At 35.1% G+C, this 19,742-nt stretch overlaps 1 protein-coding gene across 2 annotated transcripts in view; it reads left to right on the top strand.

The window, feature by feature from the left end:
• Nucleotides 1-19,742, top strand: part of TMEM108 (transmembrane protein 108) — a 100,877-nt gene that overhangs the window by 37,108 nt on the left and 44,027 nt on the right. For both annotated transcript variants that reach the window (XM_072412310.1, XM_072412309.1), the window contains one exon: nt 10,567-10,652. In XM_072412310.1, the coding sequence (XP_072268411.1) occupies nt 10,613-10,652 (40 nt within the window). In that variant the 5' untranslated portion in view covers nt 10,567-10,612. The remainder of the gene's footprint in view (nt 1-10,566; nt 10,653-19,742) is intronic.

Below are 19,742 nucleotides of genomic sequence, written 5' to 3' on the forward strand. Positions count from 1 at the left end.
AAAAACACATTACTGTGAAAAGTTCTACTTGAAAATCACACTTAAATATGTGCTAAGGCTTCTACCTTAGAAAAATGCACATTGTGCAGAACATTTTTAAAATAGCTTTTCTTCACAGAACAGTCCAGTATTAATATTCAACGTAAGTAATGATGAGGTCCAGTATTTACCACAAATAAATCTCATCATTATAGAACATTTACAACTTTTTTCATGAAGGGCATCTGCTCCAGGAGCACATGCAAAGGGGTTTACATTTTTTAAACCCTTGCAGGTCACGGATAATGGCAATGAACAGGAAAAAGTATCTTCTATAATGCAATAAAATATACACTGCTTTCCTCTATTTTTAGTGTGCTGTTAAGTATGATCTAGAATGTAGGCACAGACAAAACTATATTTTCACTGATTTTTATAAAAAAAAAATAATACTTAACCTTGTCAATAAATCACCTACATAAAATCTTCCAATATGGTTATATGTGCATGATTTATGCATGTGATGTCAGCCCTGGCAGACTCGGAGCTGTAGAAAGTAACACTCTATAGCAGCTATTCTTGATGAAGGTTCTGTAGAACGTCATCTAGGGTTCCCCCAGAGAGTACTAGGGGTTCCTTGAGATGTTCCTGACTAAACTCCTGTCTAATAATACCTATTTGGCAGAGCCAGTGGCATTGCACCGCTGACTTTTTAAATCTATTTGTTAAGGTGGCATTCTAGCCACCACTTCATGGGGGCATTTTTCTTCAATACCCTAAGATTCCCTAAGACCTGAACTTTCATTTCAAGGGTTCCTCCGGGGTAAAATGATTGGGAAACACTTCTACCCTTTGCTTCTTCCCAAAAATAGTTATATAGTGGAGTGAAGGTAGTTGTGGATGTGCTGGGTCATCACTAAGATTATATACCCCCAGAAGAGGGGAAGGAATATCACATGTAAGGAAGGGAGGGGGTCTTTTAGGGACTTGACTCCCCCGGAGTAGTCACAATTTCTAGCAAGTTCAAACACTCATTGCTAATGAATAAAAATATTTTTATAGGCATTAAAATACTGCAAGTAAGCATTTAACATACGGTACTTGATTTTTAGTACTTTTTATTTATTTTTTTTTGCTAGTGGAAAGCTCCCTTTAAATATACCAGAAGTGACCTTTAAATGTCAAACTCAAGACAGATATAATAAAACATGCTCACAGGAGAAGACTGAATATCTAATTGGAGCATTGTTCTCACCTTTATTATCTAGTCAATATGCGCAGGTTGGTGACCAAGCTGTGGTAAAGCCTAGATATAGTTCTTAAATATTTCAGACCAAAAAAAAAAACAAATAGATCTATAGGAAAAGAAAAGCCCTTTAATTGCCAATCCCTATATACAACACTGCATATTTCATGCTCTGGTCCATAGACCTATACTCTATATATTGTCTACCGAAACACTCCTTACATTATCCTATCTGCTATATACACCACTCCACAAAAATACCATATTCCTCCACTATGTACACGGTGCTATATATTTCATACTCCAAGTACTTTTTCATTCCACCTTTTTAAGGAAGTCCTACAATAGCTGGTTAGAAAAAAAATAGTTCACCCGATCCTTCAGAGGTAGCAACACATAGCAAACATGTCCAGTAATGGCTATGAAAAACTAGGTTATGCAACAAAATTTTACATCTGTTATCATTCATCTGTGCTGTGTTTTATTAAAGGAACCTGTGAAAGGAATGACATTGCTGACCTTGAGGTTCTGATTTGGAACCAGTGTACTTGGGTCAGAATAATAGCCAGAATTATTTTATTTTTTTTTTTTAGTAAAGCCTCTACTCTAAATATAAATTTAGCCATATTAGTTCAATTGCCAAGGTAGTACATTTAATGCTGATGAGTCCCAGGGGATATTCAGGGAAAGAAAGAGACCATACATTAAGTCATTTTGCAATAAAGGGAGAAAAATCAACTGTAAATGCTTTTCTGTTCTGCAGTTTTAGATTTATATTCTTGTGGTATTTGCCATGCTTGAAAGGAATTGAAATAGTCTCTAATTAAGACAACCTCTTACAAATATATGCCTTTTTTCCTGGGACTAGGAAGCAGAAAGGTAAAGGTCAGGAGGTTTACCGTGTGTATCATGCAAACAGCCAGTTTCAGGAAAATGTCTCCTGAACATTTTAGTGGGGACTGTGTCACAAGGGTTCATTTGGAGGAAGTAAATTCCAGACTACAAAGGCTTCAGTTACAACCACATTAAAAAAATCCCCTGAGAGGCTCACATAAAAGGGAATTAATGCTTTTGGTTTACTTTCCTCATCGTGATTTTCATGTGACACTTCTGTGGGAAAGAAGCAGTTGTTTTCCTATGTAATTTGGGTGTTTTAGCTCAGTGGATGCAGCCAAGACCATGGCAAGAAAATGACTTTCACGGATGTCAGATGATGAACAGGTGTTGTTTTATCTCTGACACCAGACAATTAAAGAAAATAAAGTCATTTCATTGTACTTCTAGGGTTGGCCAACCAGGAAGGCCATTCTTACAAGAAGTGTTGCATTTATTGCTGTTTTATAGAGAACGTGCATACATAGAAACATTGGAAAGGGTCAATGTTCGTCTAAACTATAGTCCTCCTCAAATATAATATGCTTTCCATAATCAAGCTAAAAAAGATAAAACAAGTGAACTTTATATTACTTTTTACAAAGCTAAAGAACATTACTTAGTTCCTGCGTCTCCTGTATAATGCATATAACAAGGTATAACACAAAAATTTCAAAGATTGATATTAGACTTATTATTTATACATTAAATAGAAAAGATGTACCCCATTTCCTGTGTCAAAAAGGTGTTATTTTTCAATTAATGATTCCTATTAAAATGTAAAATCATGTAACAAAAGGGAATTAAACCAAGACAGTTTTGTAAAAGTAAGGATAAACGGGAACAGGGATTATAAATGTGATAATTACAACCATAGTGATGATAAATTAGATGCTTATGATTAAAGCAGTACACAGTATTAAAAACATATTAGAATACTTAATGATTTGGGAGGGGGAACTAGTGAGGAAAAATGTGTAGAGCTGAGGAATAAAAAGAAGACATTTACAGGAAAAGAGATAAATACATTACAGAAGAGAAGAGCTGTAACCTCCAATTTCTCTGACCTCATGAGAGCATATAGAGTTATGACAGGCTGTTAGCAATAATATCTGGGCAAGCATTTTCTAGGTTGTCCATATTTAAAGAAACTTCTCAAGTTTACGAATTAAAAAAGTAGAGTTTACAAATTTACATCATAAGCAGGTAAAGTTCTCATTAATAATATTTAAAGGTGGGTAATTGGAACCAAGGTGGCATTGCAAATAAGGTTTATTGAAGCCTAGGGAACATACTTATCAGTGCACATAGAAGAAACAAATGCAACATTGTCGTATTGCTATACAGGTAGTCCTCGGGATAGAGACATTGGACATATGGACGCCTCCTAGATATGAATGGGGCTTTCCTAATCGCTGTGTGTAGAATGGGGGCTTGAAGGGGGGGGGGGGAGTTTGCATGACTTGCAGTTGCTAAACATAGCTGAGGTTGTGGGTCTTAGGGGGTGAGCTCTTTCTGCAGCCTCTTGTAACTTTTTAATGACCAAGACAAACCCTGCAGTTGTTTTTTTTGCAAATATCAAAATATTTTTTTTTGCTTTGTTTGTGATTAACTCACAGTGAGGATTTTATACAGTAACATACCTTGGTGCCTAATAATATGTTGAGACAAACATCTGTCCTTATTGCATTCATTAAAATAATGTACATGTTACGACTTGCATACAAATTCAACTTGGGAACAAATCTACAGTCCCTATCTCGTATGTAACTCGGGGACTACCTGTAATGCCCAATAATACAATAATGGGGAGTGGAAGGGAGCTGATGACTGTTCTTCAATTCATATTTTTTTCCATTTCATTTTACAGAATTCTTTGGTATAAATAAGTATTTTCCTTAAGGCTGTATCAGACTTTATATTATTTGAAATATAAAGAACTGCCTGCCTACAGATTCAGTAGTAACCAGGGCAGCACTGTAAAACTTTGTGACAAATCACTGCATTAGTAATCTTTTATTGTTATGACAAGCTCAGCTAACCAAACACAAGGCTGTACTGTGCACCAGTGGCACATTGATCTTCATTTTATAGTAATGGTTTCTTTTTCCTGTTTTCTTTTCTACCTGTGATTTTTTTGCCACATCTCCTTCTGCACTTTTGACTAAAAACAATAAAATAATGTAAAAAAATTCTCAGTGGATTACCCCTTACAAGCAACTTGGTCAGTGCTAAGCACTTGGCCCTGGATTTACAATGCTTTTCTTACATGTTCTAGTAGTGTTCGTGTGGGTACCAGAGGGGTTTCTAAGGTTTTCAGTGGAAAACATACTGATATAGTCATTGGGCATGTTTTATTAAAACACTCTAAAGCTAGAGAGGGTACAGTTTTAAAAAAAATATTTTTATTGAGTTACATCATTATTCTGGAATAACAAAACAAATACATTAACAACAAAATGGCAAAGGTGTTACAGAGCTAAACAAACAATTCGATAGTGTGCACAAATATTCAAAAAAAAAAAAAGAAAAAATTCAGTACAATAACAGAGTCAATCTATTGTTCACCAGCAGTGTGCAGTGTCTCTGATTAGGAGTGGTTTATTAAAGTAGGTAGGTAGGGAGAAGAAAGATTTTGGCCTGATGATGGAGGTTGGTGTGAAATTCGGTTTGTAGCACTCTAGGTAGAGAGAATAGGGGGGTCACCTTCTACGACGTTGGTAAGGATAGTGACTGCAATCAAGGTTTCAATAAAATTTTCCCAAGTTTCAAAAAAATGTGTGGTTTTGGTTTCTTTGGAGTAGGAGGCCTCAACCCATTACATTTTGAACAAATGCTGAAACCTCGACAGGAACAGCTGGATCGAGGGGGTGGTCAGCAGATATCCAGCGGAGGAGAATAGATTTCCTTCCCACAACAGATAGAAGGATTAACAATCGTTTAGCACCACAAGAGTAGCAAGTACCGTCTTCACCTACCATACCAAATATTGCCCTAGAGGGGGTGAAAGGCAGATAGCTGACCAGGTGCATTTGGATGTAGCTGACAATATGTCTCCAGAAACGTTTAATTAGGGAGCAATCCTAAAAATTGTGAAGAAGATCTTCTTGAGCTACACAACATTTGGGACAGTTATTGGATTCCGACAGGCCAAAAAACTATGCACTCGTGACGGAAAAACATATGCCCTGTGGAATAACTTAAAAAACATCTCTCGGTATTGAACCGAGGGCACCGTTCTCCAGAACACTCTGGATAGTTTACACTTTTATCAGTGAAGCTGGGTGATCCAACAAACATGGAATTGATTTCTTCAAAGTAATTTGCTATTTGCTAACACATGTATTGAATCCAGGAAAAGGAAGTTACTTTGGATATTATTCCTATGTACTCTATGTCTATAGATTTGGGCTACATATCTAAAGGACTAGACCCTCTTTGCCCCAAAAATTGGGAGGATATGTTTTTCAATTATCCAAATATGTAAAGCATAATTGAACATTCTCCTAATTTGTGGGTGAAGAATATCCACTCAACTTTAGCTAATCATATGTATTAAAGACATATGACTATGGTAAGGACATTAGATTGTGAGCCCCTTTGAGGGACAGCTAGTGACATGACTATGGACTTTGTACAGCGGTGCGTAATATGATGGCCTTAAATAAATAATGTGTAAAAATAATATTAATAATCAACATTATTATGCTGCTCCATAAATGAGGGAAGAGTGGTAAAAAATTATCCTTGAAATTTCTTCACCATAGCCAGTTAAGCATCTTAAATTTTCTCTATCATGGCAATTAGAATATATAATACAATACATTTATATGTACTTGGTAGCAGTAAATGTGTTTAATATGTACAGAATTAAATTCTTAACAGATCTGTTTTTTAATTGATTACTTGAGACTTGCTATGCTAATTTTGAAAACACATGGGATATTTTATACAGTAAATTAATTCTGCCAGTTTAGTGTTTCTGAATGTTCAAAAAGTGTTTTGCAATTTTGTGCCTTCTCTAGCAATTATCTAAGAATGCGTCCTTCTGAAAGAGAATGGGGAATGAGCAGGAGCTCCACAGAACTGGTGTTTTCTTCCTTTCATGTAATGGGATGAAAGGTTTGAAAGCAATCTTACCAGATTTAAAATTAAGCACATTTGCATATGTTGTAATCAGGAGCAGTTCATTAGTCATGCAAATATTAACATATTTCTGAAGTACTTGGCTTTCTCTGGATGTTTTATTGATAAAGGTTTACAAAAATAAAACATTTTGGAAGAATATTGCCAATATAAAACATTTTGAAAAGAATGTTATACACATTGCAGATGTGAGGCACAGTTCTGAGTAGACTTGTGCTGAGTGCACCATTCAGGAATCCTTTCTAGACATGTATAAGGATTGTAGCAGAGTAACTAAAGTTTATGCAATGACACATTTATCATTTTTACTTTCTGTAAAACAAAAGCAGCTTACTCTGCACAAAGAGCTTTTATGTGATGTTGCATATAGTAGTAAAGAAATCCTTCACAATGGTCTCTCTCTGCAATGAAGAGAAGCATATTAAAAGTGTCATCTCAATGTAGTCACCATGTTGGGTTCAGTGCAATTACATATACACATTGAATTCTGTTTATCTCTGTGCAAGGGTGACCATGTTTTAAAGTAGAATTAAAAGTATATTGTAGGTATCTGCTATGCAATAGCATGCTATGCAATACCCAAAATTACCTTTATCTTTTTAAAGATTCTGCCAGTACGGAAAAATACTGTTTACTCTACCGGAAATACATTTATCTTCTAAGACCTGATTTGGGCAGGTAACATACAAATATTTTATGGACTGCCCTTTTATATTGGGAAGTATGCAGAAGACAGGGGAAGAATGTTGGAGAGCTCTAAATTGAAACAAAGGCAATATTAAAAATGTGACCTTCAAACTTTCCCTACTGTATGCAAAACATAAAAATCTAAATTGTATCCGGGGTTGAGCTTAAAAAGGTTAGGTGTTGTTTGTATAAAATGAGGAAGGATTAAAATATGTTAGATGTATATTGATGTCTGTGCTGTGATAATAAAGAAGGATTGGGTAGGTCTGTGTGGATTGTGGTAGGTTGGATTGTGTTACTTTATAATATTCTCACTACCTGGCTTAGTATCCTCTACCTTTGGACTTTTTGTCTTGCCACTTGTATCATGATTATCTCAATATAAAGGATCAAGTGGTAATATCTCTTTTCACATGTTCACTTCAATAGATAATGAAGATCATATTGCTTCTGCCACTGCAGTATTTGCTCAAATTAAATAAAAGTTACATGTGTTTTTTTTTTCATTTTCCAATATATTTGCAAGTAGAAAAAAGAGGCTTGGGAATAATGAATCATATGCAAATTAAGAGCTTAATGAATCAAACCCAGTACACTTTAATGTTAAATATTAAACTCTAAAATTTCAAAGGGTTTTGCTAATGTTGTAAATCAATCTTTCTACAGATATAATTTAAACGTATGGGCTGTAATTGCTATACCATTGTATTGTATTGTGTATATAGCAAGAACAGTACTTTAGATACTCATCTGAAGTTTATATGATATATTTAGATATTAGTTAATATATACAGGTATAAGAATTTATCAACATGTTTTATTTATATATATATATATATATATATATATATTATAAAGTCTTCAGTTAGTAACGTTAGCTGATGATCTATGCTTACCCCTGTAAGTACAAAACATTTACTATGCATGACTACATTCAATAATCTTTTCAATGGGTTTTCTGCTATTAACACCATGACATGTAGCTTTAAATACTGATTGTCATTTTAGGAGCAAAATCAAATAAAATACAACTCCGTAGCATGAAATAAGTCACATTAATCAATGAAATCCCCATATGGAATATACAATATTATTCTTGGTTAGGAATGTGTTCTACCATGCTTAGATAGAATCCATTATTTTACATTAGATCTTGAACTTGAAGACAGTGATGCATATAACTAATTGTATTCTGCTGCATGAATTTTGTAAGAACATTTTGCAAAAAGTTGTGAATGTGTTTTACGATCCTTGTTGTCATTACAAGAATAATAAGGTTTTTTTAAGAACGTATCAAAATAACACATACCTGATAGACTTGTGTACTTTTTCACAAATAGATATAATAAGATGTACTCTAGTATCCTTGTTTTTATCAGCAGATGTCATTAAAGATTGAGAATATTTTTTTTGCTCCTCAAGGCTTTTGTTTTTGCCCTAACTTAAAGGGACGCTGCCATAAGAGGTTCGTGGAGGTTGCTGTTGATGGAAGTCAACATTAATTAGGTTTTCTTTAGGATTTTTAGTTTTTTGGCTGTCATGTTGATGTTTTGATTTCAATGCTGTCTTAAAACTAGTAAAGAAATAAGGTCTGATACTTGTTTTAAGCAAACTTGTTCTGGGTATGTGATTTATAATAATTAAGTTAGATACAACCAGGCAACTAACAATTTCAGAAGAAGACCTGCAAGAGCAGCCATCATGACAGAGTCACTTTCAAAAGAGAAAGAGAGTTATCTCATAAACTATTGGGATTGTACTACTAAAATTAACTTGTATTTACATAGCACGGACAAATTTACAGCAGTCCATAGTTATGTATCTAACCATCCCTCAAAGGGGCTCACAGTCTAATGCCACTACCATAGTCATATGTCACTAACACTAGTAACAGACTAATTTTTGAGGTAAAGCCAAAAAACTTAAGCGCAAGTAAACCCAAAACAATAAAATAACACTTACCTTCAATCTCACAGATAATTCGATCCATCAGGAGGTTTCTTCTATTGGGTCCCGCACCGTCCCTGTATCCGTCTTCGGTCCGGCACAGAGGGAGCGCTAGGCACTGACATCTTCTCTCTTCTTCCCTCTTCTTCTTCTCACATCACCCAATCTCGCACTGTGAGATCAGGTGACGAAGATTGGGAAAAACATTGCCGATCTCACTTTGCATGCGTGAGATCGGCAATTTTTTTCCCTGCTGATGAAATGGCTACAGAAGGAACAGCCAAGAGCCTTCTGGGGTGTGTGGTGTAGGTTACCTGGGAGGCTCTGCGCTCCCATTCATTTTTGATCACCTAGGCGAATGAGAATTAGGGGGGACAGTGCTGCACCTTTTTTTCTTTTTTTTTTTTTTAAAAAGGTGTTGCACTTAAAAAACACAAACAAAATGTTTACTTTAAATAAAAGGGTTGTCGACCCTTCTATGTAAAGTTAAAATTCTGAGTTTAGGTACGCTTTCACTGCCTGTTTTTGGGATGTGGGTGCCAGAAGGAAACCCACACAAACTCCTTGCAGATAGTGTCCTGGCTAGGATTCGAAGCTGGGACCCTATTGCTACAAAGGCAAAAGTGCTAGCTGATAAGCCAACCACTTTTAAAAGGACTGTTTTTTTCAGAGCAATGGAAATTAAAACTTAGTATTATTATGTAGCATCTAATTCATTTAAAACCATCAATCTAATTTGTAGACTAAACTCTTGTCACGTATAATAAACATGATTAAAATGTTGCTATCAATAAAACATTATTACATTTATTTTTTAATGCAAAAAATGTGAAGGTACCTAAAATTGACCTGACATCAACCTCTTGCAGTATATGTGCAGGAGACCTTAAAGGGGTAGATGCAGAAGCAGCAGAAGAAACCAATCCCTTCATGGGCTAACAAAAAGCATGCTAATAAAAAGTGAAGTATAGTGATAGAGAGATGTCCTGACCACTGTTTTGCTTCTTCTTCACAGTTTAGTGACAGACTGAGGCAGCTTCAGAAGGATCTGCGCTCAGAGGAAGTGGGTTGAATGATGCAGGCTATTAAACCAAGGACATGTCAAAGTACTGCTATCTAAACATCTTGCTTAAATGTCAAAATTGCAGCAATAGACTGTTATTTTTATCTTTTACTGTGCTATCCATTTTTGGCTTGTTTTTATTTTTGCATGGAGTTCTACTTCGTATGAGAAGTAAAGTTCTACCAAAAACAACTCATTCTGTGGTATGACTGCTTGTACAATGAGTATCCCTGAAGCCAGTGATTTAGTTGTTGTTTCTCTATGTGATGATTTTGTTAATTATGGCCTCCCTGCTGTTAGTTCAACGTAAAATATTTTTCTTTTACTGTCAGCTCCTTATATACCTACTGTTCTCAGTATAATGCCAGAAAAAGAGAAAATTTAGGGAAAATAATTCACCCCAATGCCCTTCACACTTTTTTCTACTATAACATAATATTTTGAATTGGGAAAGGAAACTATATAAACCACTGTAAAAATTGTGAATTTAGAGGTGGATCAAAACAGCAGCACACTGTTGATCTAAGAATTAAACCCACATGCTGGAAGGGATTAATGAAATTACCTAAAAGTAATGTTCAGAAATGTATTGTGAATTTTACATTTTTCTCTTTTTAATTTGCAGACAGTATGACGAGTAAAATAGCGGACAAGAAGGAGCAGATGATACCATGAAGAGTAGGTCACAGGCCCTTTGTTGCCATCTGTTAAGTAAGTAAAGATTGTCTCATTGGCAGTGTTTACATTCATTAATCTTTTTATAGATCCTTTCCAGCACTCTTCCACATGTGTTAATTGGCTGAAAGGATTTTAAAATGACTGTTTAAAGTTGTTAAAGAAAACTTGTTAAGAATAAAGTGGCTGCAATTTGTGGCCTTTCTGTTTAAAATGCTAATTGGCCTATTATCAAGTTGGCCATCAATATCTAGAAGAAGTATGAACATAGACTTAATAAATTTTACTGTAACAGGTTTGTGACTTAGAAAATACTGCACTTAGTGGGCCAGCATACCAGCCAGGCAGAAGGAGGCCAGCAATGGCTATCCCATTAATAGAAAAATGAGGTTTTGTTGAATGTTTGTGATATAAGTGTAGGTCAGGTTGTTTATTTCAATTTGAAGACCTGAATTAGTTATTTTTTATTACAGTCCTGTACCAAATTATTATTTAACCTTATTTTTACTTGAACTTTTTTTGAGATACCTTTTTTCTCTTAACAAAAATGTACTCTTCTTTCACTTTTTTACTCTTTTAGCACATAGAGGATATTCACATATTCACATTCCCTAATCTAAAGTGTCCTCACAGAGTTGTATTAAAGAGGAGGAGAGGGGTCATGGCAGATGATTTTAATCATTGAGTTCGTAGTGATCCCCCCTATCATTTATTAACAACATCTACACTTTATTATAGGGAAGGATGCAGTGGAGTGCATCTCCCTCATCATCCCCTTTTCCCTCTCCAAAGTTAACGCTGTCTATACACCACTCATTCATTCTTCTGTCGCTCCTTCTGGGAGTGATCAAGAGAAATTGTTTCCAGCAACATAAATCTATTGTGTGTATATATCCTTAGAGTATGCCCAGAACAAAAGAAACTCTAAATAATGACTGCATACATGCACACATAATAAAGGGTTATTAAATTAATTTATAGCTAAAAACAAGACTTGATTTTTCAGGTTGGTGAGTCTATAATTAAAAAAAAAAATGTAAAATGATGTATTGCATAAAGCAAATGAATGGGCAGAAACTTTATGTATCACCAAGTACTGGCGGCTAACCATGCATACCAACCAATTCATGTTGTCTTAAAATATTTTTGATATGGTAAATTCAGTAAGTGTAAGTGAAAAATGTCACCACAGCTTTTATTTTTTGACCATCATCATTTGAACTTTAACTGTAAGATTAACAGAGATTAGTATATGCTTGGTAGACTCAAAGCCTAGGTTACTCCAATATTAGAACATCGGATTTCCTCCAGGAAGACAGATCGTTGGATTATTCTACGAACGAAAAGGCTGACACGTTTGGCATATGCTGTCCAGGATAATACACTTTTTTCATTGGTTTACAACTTCAAAAGAAGCTCTCTGAAGCACAATCCTTAACAATGCCCTTTTTCAAGACATATGACCTATGAATATATTTAGTATGCCTTAAATGCTTCTGTAGCAAAGAGCAAAACATTATTATTTTTTAGATTTTTAATTTGTTCAAATCAACAGACAAAAAAATTCTCTTTTACCTTTATCACTATTATTACCTGTAAGATATGCAGTTCTGGTGGTATCAGTTCCATTTCTACTATCCCTGCCCTCTGTTTCACTGATACTGAACATTTGGCAAAGCAGAATACACCAGCTGATGGACCTGCTAAGTGATATTAGTGTCTGAGGGCAGTCACGTCACCTTCCTCACAGTTCTTTATTTTTTAGCTATTGTTCCAGAAAGATGCAGGACTCTTTACAAGCCACATAGTCTGGATAATCTTATAGTCTTGTTGAGTGCTGTCATTTGTATTGTGATGTTTTTCATTTCATGTGATGTTAATAATAATATTAATATTAAGCCATGAAAAACATTATGATAAGATGAAGTTCTGATCAGGAGAATTTTTTGATGATTAATAGTAAAGGGTAGAACACCAACATATGTATGCTGTCTTGTCTCTGTTTATGGCTGGAACGAAGGAACTGACGCAGCTGACACGCTGTGCTGAGAAGAGTTATCTCTACACACAGCACAGTGGCAGACAGTCTATCAGACAGCTCACAGCAGGCACTAATAATATGCCCTGTCTGCTCTAAGATTTAAATTAAGGATGCTCATATTAATTTTGGCAAAAACAGCACTAACCTCAGAGATATGTCACTTTCTACCTTAAATAGATCAGTGTTTTCTAGCATGTTTAATCTTTATGTAAGACAGTCTCTTCTAAAGCTAAATAAATATATGACTCATCAGATCCACTGGTATATAAACTATTTATTTGTATTTTGACATTACAATATTCTCATGTCTCACATTCATATGAACACCTATTTTACCCATGTTAAAAATCATAGAGATAGACAGGCAGAAAGCTAGAGTGGATACGTTAGACAAATAAAGAGCAGGACTGTTGTTGTTTGTATTTACCAAGCTAGCCAGCATTTGAAAAATTCAATTCAACAATATTCTTGAGGAATGAATGTGGTTAAAGTTAGGGTAACTATACAAAGGTAGGGACCAGTTGAGCAACAGTGTAACTGGAGCTTAACACATTAAATTCATAGACAGGGGGGCAAACCTAACACATAGGGCCTGATTTAATAAAGCTCTCCAAGACTGGAGAGGACACGCTTTTATCAGTCAAGCTGGGTGATCCAGCAAACCTGGAATAGATTTCTTAAAATTGATTTGCTATTTGTTGGTGAATGTTTTCAATCCTGGACCAGATCTATTCCAGTTTTACTGGATAGTGGTGGTACTAATGGGTCCAACAAGGGTCACAATGACAGTTAAAGTTCAAATTCAAACTCAGTAATCAAAGGAGGCCAACAACCAAGGCAAAAAAGATCATATGTCAAATGAAAATCATGGTGCAAAAGTATACAAACTATGAAAAGAAAAATGAATGGAAAACGTAGGAGGACAGAAGTCCAGAATAAACCAGGAGAATGGCTGATTTACAACCCCAAAAACATTGCATGAATCATGTTTATTCCAACTGGACCAAAAAAATAGTATGTAACGATTTGATTTTAAACAAAAAAAAAAACAATATTCTGCTTAGGCGTACACACTGGACAGATTTCTAGCCAGTATACAGCTTCACAGGGACAGCACTAAACAGACAATAGCTATGCTTAACACTGGAAAAAAAAAGCAAAAGGATAAGGAACAAAGTGACAAGGTAACGGGGAGAAAGCAGAAGGCAGAAGCCAAAATGAATCATGACATCAAACTGAATAAAAAAAGGAATTCAAAGAAAGCATAGAACATGTTCAATCAATGTGCAATCCCCTAGCCAACAGTTGATGCATAAATTGTAGATTGCTGGGAGATCAGATACAGGTGAAAGAGGATAGGACAGGCAATGAACATGACTGACAGCAAATAAAGAAAGGAGAAATAAACAAATAGGATAAGCCAAGACGGATGGTGTAAAAAGTAGTTGTAGATAAGGTGACCGACCATGAAGGACTGACAGCCTATTGGAGCCTTCCTTGATAGATTTTTATGGTTATACAGTCATGTAAAAATGTGTGTATACCAAATTGAAATTATTGACCTTTATCATTTTTACAGGCAAACATTGAATTCTGTTTTAATGTACAGCACCGTGTAACATGTTGGTGCTATTTAAATACTGTTTATTAATAAAATAATAAAACAGTGCTCACACATAAAGGTGATATACTTGAATAGTACACTTAACAAAAAATATCAGTAGAAGTAATGGTGTACCATGGAAGGACATTCTTAGCCTAATAAGATGACAATGCTCCCTTTAGCAGAAATGATTGCCACCAATGCAATTTTGCCCATTCCCCTATGCAAAATTCCTACAGCTACAAAATTGTGTATTTTCTTCTATGAATGGTTTGTTTCAAATTACCTACAACATTTCAATAAATCAGGCCTTTGCCTAGGTCAGACCAAAACCGTTTTATGGTGCGTCTAATATTGTTGTTAAAAATCCATTTCCACTTTCACTTTCGAAAGGATGTTCTTATTAAACTCACTGACACAATACAAAATTGCAGATCCCACAGTAATACTTTGGGGTTCGTGAAGTCAACTGAATTTGACTGAATTTTCTGGGCTAGCAGGTCCTGGAAAAAGTAGCAGTCTTTTAAAATCTACACCACTCAATGATTATTTTAATTACAATGGAAAGATTGTGTTCAAATGTTGGCAATCTTTTAAAATCTCTTGTTAGACTCAGTAGGGATCTACTGTTGTCTTTATGAGAGTGTTGGAGAGCTCTTTTAATCTAGATATGACACCTCAGATATCAATAGAATAGACAGCACCAAATTCTTGATATCCAAGGTTTAATAAAACAAGATTGTACTGGCATACCCCTTAAGAGCATTCTGATTATTGGCACCCAATCTAAAAAAATCTAATTTCATGGATTTGAAGCCGTAGTAAATGTATTAGTGAACTTATTATTCCACATGACAAAATTGCAATTTAAATTATGAAAATAAGTACAGTTAGGACCATAAATATTTGGACACAGACAACTTTTTTTCTAATTTTTGGTTCTTTACATTACCACAATTATATTTAAATGAAACAACTCAGATGCAGTTGGACTGCAGACTTTCAGCTTTAATTCAGTGGGTTGAACAAAAAGATTTCAGAAAATGTGAGGAACTAAAGCCTTTTTTTTTTACACAATCACTTCATTTCAGGGGCTCAAAAGTAATTGGACAATTGACTCAAAGGCTATTTCATGGGCTGGTGTGGCCAATTCCTTCTTTATGTCATTATCAATTAAGCAGATAAAAGGCCTGGAGTTTATTTGGGGGGGAGTGCTTGTATGTGGAAGATTTTGGTGTGAACAGACAACATGCGGTCAAAGGAGCTCTCCATGCAGGTGAAACAAGCCATCCTTAAAACATCCAAGAAATTGCTACAATATTAGGAGTGGCAAAATCTACAGTTTGGTACTTCATGAGAAAGAAACAAAGCACAAAGAACTCCGCAATGCCAAAGGACCTGGACGTCCACGGAAGACAACAGTGGTGGATGATCGCAGAATCATTTCCATGTTGAAGAGAAACCCCTTCACAACAGCCAACCAAGTGAACAACACTCTCCAGGAGGGAGGTGTATCGATATCCAAGTCTATCATAAAGAGAAGACTGCATGACCGTAAATACGGAGCCACTCATAAGTCTCAAGAATAGAAAGGCTAGATTGGACTTTGCTCAAAAACATCTAAAAAAGCCACCACAGTTCTGGAAAAACATTCTTTTGACAGATGAAACCAGGATCAACCTTTACCAGAATGATGGAAAGAAAAAAGAATAGGGGTGGAACAGCTCATGATCCAAAGCATACCACATCATCTGTAAAACATGGCGGAGGCAGTGTTATGACTTGGGTGTGCATGGCTGCCAGTGGCACTGGGACACTAGTGTTTATCCATGATGTGACACAGGACAGAAGCAGCCGAATGAATTCTGAGGTGTTCAGAGACATACTGTCTGCTCAAATCCAGCGAAAGGCAGTCACATTGATTGGGAGGCGTTTCATAATACAGATGGACAATGACCCAAAACATACAGCCAAAGCAACCCAGGAGTTTAATAATGCAAAGAAGTGGAATATTCTTGAATGTCCAAGTCAGTCACCTGATCTGAACCCAATTGAGCATGCATTTCACTTGTTGAAGACTAAACTTTGGACAGAAAGGCCCACAAACAAACCGCAACTGAAAGCTGCTAAAATAAAGGCCGGGTGGAGCATTAAATAGGAGGAAACCCAACATCTGGTGATGTCCATGAGTTCAAGATTACAGGCTGTCATTGTCAGCAAAGGGTTTTCAACCAAGTATTAGAAATGAACATTTTATTTTCAGCTTTTTAATTTGTCCAATTACTTTTGAGCCCCTGAAATTAGGTGATTGTGTAAAAAAAAAAAAAAAAAAAGTATTTCGTTCCTCACATTTTTATGGACCTTACTGTATACTAGTTCATGTCATTTGTTGAAGTATATCACTTTTCCCTTTAGACCCCATTTGATTACAGATCTAATATTTGCTTGTTCAATCATGTTACAAATACAGTTTCAGTGAAGTGTACTTACTTTTACTACAATAAACTTCATATTGTTTGAATATTTGTATGTGTCAGCAGTCTTTATTGAACCTGATGTTCACCACTTCTATATATCTCATAAGCTTATAAAACTCTACATATATTCCTTTAAATATTATAAGTATGCACACAATCTAACTTTTATTCTAGAGTCACAATGTATTTATTGGGCTTTTTCTTTGGACATCCAATTTCAATTTTTGATAATAAATTACTATCACCAAAATGTTTTCATAGATAGTTTAAAGAAAATCTTATTTTCAAATTTGTATTTCATGAGCTATAAGTCCAACTACGTATATTATAGATTGGTGTGTAGTTTCAGCTATAAAACATAATTTAAAGTTTATGTATATTAAGTTTTTAATAATTTATTTTTAAAGGAAATATGTTCCTTTACTATTACCAGTATTAAAACATTTCGTATAGCTATAGTCAGGTTAATATGAATTATCCAATATGAACATTCGGGATACTTATTTTCAACCAGTAAATGAAGCTGTAAGCTACTTTTCACATATTCACAGTTTAACATGTGTACAGCCTTAAGTAAAGTTCAAAAGAAGAACCATACCCATCAAGCACTGTGAACCTAGTGTGACTGTGTACCCTGCAATAAATTTTAATTTGAATAACCATTTCATGGAATCGGGTAAAATATTGGATATAAAGTATCCTTTTAAAAATGTAAAACAATCAAATAAAATTGACTTCTAAAACCAGCATAGTTTTTATAGAATCAACATGTCATAAATGTGTGAAAGAAAAACTCCAGAATAAACTTTAAGTATATTTAAATCCATTTTTTTAAACTTTTTTGATATTTTATTATTTTTTGTTTCATTTATCTTGAGCTGTGTCTCATTAGGGAGTTGTTCCTTTATTTTTTGTCCTGTAGAGTGTTGTCATGTGTTAATGTATTCCCCTTTAGATTTCCCTGGTTTGGATTTTCCTTTTATTCCTGGTCTGGTGGCAACTTGAAGTGAAGCTGGGTGATCCAGCAAACCTGGAATGGATCTGGTCCAGGATTCAAAACATTTACTAGCAAATAGCAAATTAAGTTGAAATTACAAATTACTGGATCACCCAGCTTCACTGATGAAAGTGTATCCTCTCCAGCCTTGGAGAGCTTTATTAATTTTGGCCAATTGTAAAATTTGATAAACTTCACTCTCCACTTGAGTAATTGTTCTGTTGCTTTATATAAACTTACAATGTTAGCTATGATATAGAGATCATTTCTTTTTTTGATGATGTAGTCATTTTTGTTGCCAAAATGCTAATGTTCAGGGAATTCTAAAAACTATTCTCAAAAAGGTACTCTACTACTCAAAAAGGGTTAAATGCTCATTTACTATTAAAACGTAACTGCTCTTCCCTTTAACACTCCAGGCTATGGATTGGCCCTCAGCGTCTTCACTTGCTAGAGTTTTAGTACTAAATTGTACATGGTGACATAAGTATCTCTGCAACTGACAGAGCATTTAAATGAAAATGAGCCTTTAACTTATGCAGTACAGGGAGAACCCGCACTTCAAGGGAAGGTCTGTATATTCCTTCAAAGCAGTTATTTATTTTGAAAGACTGTATACTATCTTCAGTATTATTTTTGTGTAAATGTGTTGTATTTATAAAAATTACAAAAAATACCTTTCAAAAACTTCTTGTTTTTAAATGGAGACAGACGGCTTGTGAAAGATTAAGTTTAGCTACCATTTGATTGTAAAAGTCCCCTTTTTTTTTTTAAAGTGCTAAACTGTGGTACTAAATGGGTAAAAAGTATTGTTCAGGGGTAAAATAAAATGTATACATTCAGTTCTTTGTTTTATCAGCTTAAGTCATATGAATGTAAATACAGATCTAGGGGTTCCATTTATGAAGCAATTCATCAAACATTCTTCCATGTCCATGTGTTTCAATGGCAGTGATTGATTTTCCACCAAAGAATGTTTGATGAATGTCAGATTTACTGCTTTATAAGTCGTCCCCTAAGAGAAAAGATGAACTTCACAAAGGCTCTAGTATGTGACGTATGAAGACTGTGCAGTCACAGCACATGAAAGAGGCTCATGAAACATTATGGTGACAGGCAAGGCAGTCTGGAGATGAGATCTAAAGATGGTTGCACAAAAAAGTGGCACAGCAGGGGTTCATGAATCTGCAGTTTTTATGGTACTTAAAATTATGCTATGTCAAAGCATTTGGCGTATAATTTAACAGGACAGCCCTGCACATTTTCCCATGTAAGAGCTTACTTTACAGTAGGTATCGCTTTAGCAGTCATTCTTTTGGGAACTTACATATTTTTACTCCCAATTCAGCTTTCTATAAGAAATGATTTGTGATAATGAGACTTCCAGTTTCCCATGAGAAATAAAAATGGAGTAGCAGGCAGGGTTTTCAGCAGAGAATACAATGCAGCTTCTGTCTATAAAGTTTCTTTTATTGAGTGATATGTATTAAAGCTTCATTTTACTTCACTCTTTAACAAAAGAGGAAGTTCAGGGTAAAATTCAAGGAGCAGATGTGCAATAGAAACACTTTTTTTAAATGTTTCTAACCGATAATAGAACTAGTCCGTTCACTTAGTGAATCCGATTTTTTTACGCAACAAATATAGAGACAATTACATTTTGTTATATATAGGTGGTATTATGGGGTGCCCTCTGGCTGCATGAATTACTACATACCCTTTCCTGGTCGTATGGACAAACTACAAGTCTTAGCACAATAGCAGCCCTCTTGGCTGTATAAGATAGGATATCTTTATTCCTCTCCTCCCTCCCCATTTTCTTCAGGATAATTAGATCTTTACCTACTTGACTAGGTTCTCACAAAACCCCTATTTAGGGTGTATGAAACAAAAAACATATATATGAATATTAAAGCTGGACCTAATCTACTAGGACAATATTTAAACAATCTTTTTGCTTTGGGCTTGGACATATCAAACTGCATGCAGCTTGAATACTGCTTCTTTT

This window comes from Pyxicephalus adspersus, chromosome 5 (assembly GCF_032062135.1).
Source record: "Pyxicephalus adspersus chromosome 5, UCB_Pads_2.0, whole genome shotgun sequence".
NCBI lineage: Eukaryota > Metazoa > Chordata > Amphibia > Anura > Pyxicephalidae > Pyxicephalus > Pyxicephalus adspersus.